The sequence below is a fragment of the Gymnoscopelus microlampas genome, assembly GCF_963454915.1.
Source record: "Gymnoscopelus microlampas genome assembly, chromosome: 17".
Taxonomy (NCBI): Eukaryota; Metazoa; Chordata; class Actinopteri; order Myctophiformes; family Myctophidae; genus Gymnoscopelus; species Gymnoscopelus microlampas.
This window is the reverse complement of record NC_139954.1, coordinates 8,826,660-8,834,159: the sequence shown is the minus strand read 5'-3', so window position 1 is coordinate 8,834,159 and position 7,500 is coordinate 8,826,660. Positions and strand designations below refer to the sequence as shown.

Genomic DNA, 7,500 nt, shown 5'->3' with positions numbered 1-7,500 from the left:
TGGAACATCGACGGAGAGCTCATTTGCATACCCAACGAAGTACTGGTCAGGTAATTATACCGCTGACTCTCATCTTCCATAAACATGAATGGTCTCAGAAGTGTCATGAAAGCAAAGGTTAGAGCCTCAATCTGCGATTTCTTCCAACTGGTTGGCTGTATGTAGAACAGCAGCAACATAGGTTTATAATAATGAGAATACAAAAATATAATCATTTTCAGTCATGAGATTTTATTTTTCTTTATTCCATGTGATGATGATGATGATGATTATTATTATTATGATTATGATTATGATTATGATTATTAGAATCAGAAGAATCAGAATGAACTTTATTGTCACATCACAGGATTACAGGTGTACAGAAGTGGGTGAAATTATTATTTTTATTATTATGCTTGACAGTATGTGTGTGTGTGTGTGTGTGTGTGTGTGTGTGTGTGTGTGTGTGTGTGTGTGTGTGTGTGTGTGTGTGTGTGTGTGTGCGTGTGCGTGTGTGTGTGTGTTCTCAGGGTTCATTCCAGCCTAATAACTCTGTATGGTGCGGAGGTGGAGAGTGCAGACGAGTCCAGCATTAGCTGTTCCTGCATCTGAAAAACACAGATCTAGACTGAGACTGGAACACCTTGGTAATCAGAAAAAATACAGCTTCTTGCAGAGCCACGCTGTAATTCTTCTTTTTCTTTTTTTTAAAGCAAGCCCTCTCTCATTGACCCCCCTTTCTTTGTCAATCCTTTGTCTTTTTATTTTTTTATTTTTGTTGCTTCCCTTTGAAAGTGTGGGTGAGGGAGGGTGGGTGAATGGGTGGGGGGCAGGGATTGGGTATTGTTTTGAATGATGGAAGGCCTGCGGGGAACAATAAAGAGATTTAGAAAAAAATTGCAAGCCTATACCTTTGACTTTGCTACACTGAGGTTTGTCTTTATACAAGTTATAGATGTATTAAGATTATTTAAGGTTTCAAGTCTGAAGGGTTTATTATTACGGTTCTTCTAATTGTAATAACTAGAACTCGCGTCTAGCCCGCGGCCACGCCCACGTAGCGCCCGCGGCCACTGGGCAGCGCATATAAGTGGCGTAGCGTCATAAGGGCCAGTGCGGTGAAGACCCTGTAGCGCGGATGATATGTGGCATAGAGGGGCAGATTGTAAATCTCCAGAGCAGAGGAAACATCCGTGGGCTACCATTGGTTCAGCGATGTGTGCGGTCGCCCTGCGGCCTCTCCTCCTCCACCAATGTGCAGTATTGAGAGCCCTGACCTCACAACATTTGGAGCGATGGGCACTGCACTCTCTGGTTGGTTAGGGTACACCTAGGGCCCAGGTAGAACCCAGTTAAAGCCTGCATGGGCAAACCCAGTTAGGACCCGCCTTGGTCCCACATAAACGTGGCTAGTTGAGGCCCACCTAAGGGCCAGGTAGAAGCTACTTATAGCCCGCATGGGCATTGCAGTTAAGACCCACCTCGGCCCCACATAGAATTGCCTAGGTGGGGCCCACCTAAGGCCCAGGTGATGTTGTGTGTGTAACAGACATACCTGCAGTGTGTAGATCAATGTCCATATGAAAGTCAATGCCCAGCAGTGTTTTTTTTTTCTCCAGCAGAGTTTCTAGTGTCTCTATCTCTCTCTGGAAGAGGTTGCACATGAACTCTGCAGCCGCACTGAGGCGCTCCAACACAAAGACTCTGACATTAAGCTGCTTCACACAACAAACATCAGCACCACGCTGCTGTTTGTCCAAAAGACACAATATATCCTCTCCCACCGACGTCATGTGTTCATTTATCGACAGCCGTACAGACTCCTTTTGACACATTTGACCTCGTTTATCCAGCTCTCACGGACTCTCCCCTAATACAGTGGTTCTCAACCTGTCGGTGGGGACCCCCCACAGGCCAATGTTAAAATGGTAGCACTTGTTCCTCAACATAGTGTGAATGTGCGTGCAAAGTTGACCGCAATCGGACGCTGCATTCATGATTTGCGGCATTTTGTGCAAACTTTAGATGTGAATCTTAGCCAATCGGGATGGAATATGAAAGATTAAACAGATCCGACGTGATCACATGACTATAGAGATCATGTGTACCGATTTGCGTGAAATTTAGATAAAATCGGAAGGAGTAATGTAAAGAAATATGTTTTACATAAGTCGGCCTCCTGGTGGCGCTATAAAAGGTAGATGTGAAAAATGCAGGGGAAAGGTTTTTCCTTGACCTCTAGAGAGTGCTTTTTACACAGATTGGTGCAGTTGTAGGTAAAAACACAAATCGGACTGTTATAGCGCCACCATGAGGCTGATTAGAAAAATCTCAAGTGGAATTTCTTCCTCGGCATAGTGGGAATGTGGGTGCAAAGTTGCACGGAAAGTGCATGCTGTGTTCATAATTTGAGGCATTTTGGTCAAAACGGAGAAGTCCTGCAAACTTTGGAAGCCATTTTTAGTCAATCAGGATGGAATATGAAAAATCTGAAAGACGTTTTTTTTTAAAAATGACTATAGAGATACTGTGTTTCGATTTGCGTGATGTTAGGACAAAATATGTAGGAGTACTGTGAGAAAATGTGTTTTGCAAAAAGTGGCCTCCTGGTGGCACTATAACAGGGCCATGTGAAAGAAATGGGGCAGAGGTTTTGAATTGGCATGCAGGGAGTGTGTGTGCACAGTTTCGCTGCGATCAAGCCACCGATGCGGGAGATTAGCTATCCACAGACGGACGGACAGGGTGTAAAACATACTCTCGCGCCATGCCTTTCGGCCTGCTGGAGACAATAAAAAAGCTAAAGTAAAGGGAAAGACCATTACTGCAACAAAAGTAGTCAACAAACTATACTGTAAAACATTGGCCACATTGTCAAATAATATAAGAAAGAGGCAAACATGTTGAAAATAGCCGATCTACAAGCGTACAACGCCTCTCAACGTGAGGCGTTGTGAGCTTGTAGATCTGCTACTTTCACAATATTGACTTGTGGAACGGAGTCAAACAAAATGGGGGGGTCCCCAGTTCAAATATGATTATTTGGGGGGGGGGGCAGGGGGGATAGCCACTGCCCTAATTGGACCGAAATAATCTGAAATTACTACATTACCATAATGCAGCATAATGCATACCATAATGCATAATGCAGACCTGGGCGGTCCTGCCATTACGTTAGTTAGTGGAGTTACACCATCTACAATGGACTGACGGAGCAGCAATAATAACATTTACCACACGAACGTGCATTGTTGACAAAGTGATTGCATAGCCGCTGCAGGCATGACAACGACGTTAGCGTTAGCTACATGGCAACTATCACAGCGCCCTGTCCGGCATCGCTGCGACTGACTCTGATGGCTACAGCCATAGATATATATAAACACTACAGCAAACTCTCTGCGATGCCATTGTCTGGAAACTGCTCTTAGCGTGACACGACCAATGAGAGTGAGCGCTTTCATTGTTGCTAAGATACGGGGCGTCTCTGCCCCATAGCTTGTAGATCTCTCACACGTGATTGGCGTAGGCTGCGTTGCCAGGTCTGACTTTTTGTATAAGCAATGGTTGGCGGATTTTTTGGCGCTTTTGGGATCGTTCGCATAGTGCGCACGGCAGCGCTTGTTTCGCGCACGTCAGTGCGACGTGGCAACAGACGTGGCAACGTGAAAGGGTGGTCACTGTTTCGCAGATGATGATTGGCTGGTGAGATTGACCACCCGGAAGTAATAGTGAAGTGAGTTTGTTGGTCCAGCCGTGTCTTGCTCGCGTCCGTGTGTTTGTCGCTCTGTGTCTGTGTAACGCTCTGGTTGTGTCCCTCGTTGGCCCCATAGATATATATATATGGTTGGCCCTTCCTCTGTCTCGTCAGCGCGACGTGGCAACGGACGTGGCAACGTACGTCAGCACGACGTGGCAACGGACGTGGCAACGTACGTCACTGTTTCGCAGATGATGATTGGCAGGTGAGATTGACCACCCGGAAGGAAATTTGGAAAAATTTGGAGCAGACACTTTATGACACTTTATGATTATTTTAAAATGAGGCACATGTGAAGGTTGTAAATTAAGTAGAATTACTTATATACTTTTGCATGAGTGATTTTTGTAGCAAGTTGGGAGGGAAATGGAGCAGTGCTTTGGCCGTGAGTTGTTCCTTAGTGGTTGAGGTTCCAAAGGCGCACGGCTCTCTGATTGTATTGTTGGGATGGGATGGGATTTTAGAGTACAGGTTGGGGTTCATCCCCTACTCCGCCTGCAAGTCGATACACAGCCAGGCTGACCTCATGTGCCAAGGTGTCCGCGCCCTCCTGTGTCTCTGCTTCAGCGTACACTCTGACCACATCCTCGGTTCCAGAGGGTCGCACAAAAGAGCGTCCCTGTTTGCAGTTCTTCACCAGGCTGTCGATGGCCTCCTGCAGACCCGGCGGACTCACGACCCGCCTCTCTTCATCCGCTGTGTCGATCACCCTGCGATCGGACACCTTGACTTTGAGCTGTCTGTTGGGTACGTCGACGTACGTGGCGTCCCACTGTTCTACGGTCATGCCCTTAAGGGCCAGTACAGCCTCGATCAGCAGCATGTCGGAAATGGCATCGCCCACTGTCTGGTTGACAATGTTGACGGTATTATGCAGCAGCGCGGCCGCCCTCCTCCTCTCGTCGTTGGAGTCGGGGTCCTCGGCTAGCCGGCGGATCTCCTCTTCAGCTACCTTACTGAACAACACAGTTCCGTGGCCGTTGGCCTCAAAGTACACGCCAATGTCGAACTCCTGCGCTGCGCAGTGGAGGTGTTTAACCCCGGTCTTGGTGCACCTCACCGTTACCTTCACAGTGTCCTCCAGGTAGCGCGTTGAGCTGCCGTTAGCGTACGCCGTCTGCACCACCGCTATCTTCAGGTCTAGGCCGGCCTGCGCGAGTAGCTCTTTGAGGAAGGTGCTGATGAGAGTAGCTATCTTATCTCCGTCCAGCAGATGGAACCGTCCGTCCGAGTCGCTGTAGTAATACACTATGCGGTCTGCGTCGCCGTCGAACGAGCAGCAACGCTCCCCCGCACGCGCCTGAACACCTGTGGGCGGTCGCTGTTGCACTTTGACATAGTCGGCTCCACACTGGTGATTAAGCATTCCGCCGGTGCCGTTGAAGAGGGATATGTGAAGTTCCTTCATCAGGTGTGCCTCCATCTCCCGCACCTTCAGGGCCCCGACGCCGTTAGCTCCGTCCAGCGACAAGCGATTCTGCTCGTCTGTGCGTTTTGGTGCATATCGGGCGAACTGAATGAACGCTTGGGACAGTTTACGGTAGTATCCCTCCACCGTGGCCTCGCCGTAGCCGCCCTGCGTGTTCTGACAGCGCACCATGTAGTGGAGCTGTGGAGTGGTCACCAAGCCATAGTCTTTGCTGAGACCACCAAGGGCAGACACTCCGTCCAACACAGCCTGTGACAGAGTGACACCACTGCTCCTGGTGTCTCTGCCCACAAAGACGCTAGCTTCCTGGGACATGTCGATGACCTCTGTCTCTGTGATATCCCTCAGAGCACTGAGCAGGTGGTCCTGCTCCGAGTTGGCCAGCTGGGTGGCATAACCCTCCCATGCCACTGTCACCATCTCCCCCATAGGGTCAACCAGCTTCACTCCGTTGTCCTCCTCTGGGTTGTGGGACGCAGTGACCATGACTCCAACGGTGGCTCGGGTCTTCTTGGACCTGAGCGCGGCCAGCAGGCCCATTCGGAACAGGACGTGGTCCAGTTGTCCCGCGTCGGTTCTGAAGCCGGAAGTACCGTACTGCAAAACCAGCCCTGCTGGCTTTGGATGCAGCAGGGACTTCTGGGATACGTTCTCAAACTGGGACATTGTGGCCTGGTGAATGACGTTTCCTGACTGTCCTGATACTGATCTGCTTGTATATAGTCTATTTCCACTTCTTTTGAAAATCATGCCTGTAATGACATTTCGATCTGCAAGGTGCAATCCTGGGGTGTCAACAACGGCCAGCATCACTCACTCACCTGCAGCATGATACGTGTAATGTTGTTGTGTTTCTGAAGAAACAGTGTGGGCTGACTGTGACGTCATATTTACCTCCAAGTACTGACGTCATTTTGAGGTCCAAATATGGAGTTTCAAAAGCTCCATATTTGCCTCCATTGATTCCTAGTATAAAATGAGTAGCGATTATCATCTTTTTAATTATTAATGACCCTAATGGCTATTATTATTATACCCTGTTAGCTATTATTATTATAATATATTATTATTATTATTATTTCATTTTTTTATTGTCTCCGCCAAGAGAGTTTGTTTTCACTTTCCGTCAGCCAAGCAAACATTGGTCAAGCCTCACGTGACACTTGACAATACAGTGAAATAGTGTGATCTGATTGGCTATTGACGTATAACGGCCTATAAATACATGTGTCACTTTGACACATGGCACAGACTTGAAAGAGTCTGTGCCTCTTTCAAAGTGAGGTAAGACAGGAACAATCACGAAATGGCTGAGAAATGGCGGATACTGTAACAATTGGATAGGACACTTACACAGACAGGACAGATAGGACACTTACACAGACAGGACGGATAGGACACTTACATAGACAGGACGGATAGGACACTTATACAGACAGGACGGATAGGACACTTATACAGACAGGACGGATAGGACACTTATACAGACAGGACGGATCTGACACTTATACAGACAGGACGGATAGGACAGTTAGAACATAAGAATTAGAACATTCCCAACATTCCCAACACAAGTCTGCTGGCGGAGACTTGTGCTCCGAGGAGCACTTTTTCTAGTTATTATTATTATTATATTATATTTACCATTATTATTACGTTGATTAAATGTTTAGTTGTCACCTTGGTTAGAAATTAGAATTTAGTGTCACTGTCCTGTATGGTTCTGTGTAGAAGTGATGACTGACTGTAATTATCATTGGTAACACCTTTGAAGGAAGTAAGAAAGACGTGCCAATTTCATGCTGATATACAGGTATACTAAGTATACTATACGAGATAGACTGCTGTGCATAGAGCCTAGTTGGCTTATCCGACCTCCATTCCCTCACTTTGCTCTTGATAAAGTGCATATCTGCTAAATGCTTGAAATGTAAATTGACTGGGGCTTGTCCCCCCCACCCATTATAATGTCATGAATATCTTTATGAATTAATTTATTTATTTTTAAGTATTATAATTAGGGTTGTCCGATATTGGCTTTTTTACCGATAACCGATATACCGATATTGTCCAACTCTTAATTACCGATACCGATATCAACCGATACCGATATATGCGGGGATTATTGTGATTAGGGTAAGCTCAAATTTCATATCACACACACCATATACAGTAAGAACTCATGTAACTTATTTATAAAAAAAAAAAAAAAAAAAAAAATTACCGATATTTTCCCGATATCAATTTTTATGCTAATATCGGCCGATAATATCGGGAGGCCGATAATATCGGACATCCCTAATTATAATATAATATTATGCTCCTCCTC

The 7,500-nt window shown here is 46.5% G+C and overlaps 2 protein-coding genes across 2 annotated transcripts in view; one reads left to right on the top strand and one right to left on the bottom strand.

Moving 5' to 3' along the window:
- The window catches only part of cerkl (CERK like autophagy regulator), a gene marked incomplete at both ends in the record, with an annotated part of 45,043 nt that extends 44,989 nt beyond the window's left edge, over positions 1–54 (top strand). The window contains one exon of the mRNA XM_084084095.1: positions 1–54. This exon is cut by the window's left edge and continues 156 nt beyond it. Coding sequence (XP_083940221.1) covers positions 1–54 — 54 coding nt within the window.
- A 4,148-nt stretch (positions 55–4,202) lies between these two features.
- Positions 4,203–5,837, bottom strand: LOC311064260 (phosphoacetylglucosamine mutase-like; the record flags this gene model as incomplete). The annotated part of the gene is made up of 1 exon (XM_084084094.1): positions 4,203–5,837. One exon carries the CDS (start codon positions 5,835–5,837, stop codon positions 4,203–4,205), a length of 1,635 nt encoding a protein of 544 aa, XP_083940220.1.
- Positions 5,838–7,500: the final 1,663 nt, after the last annotated feature.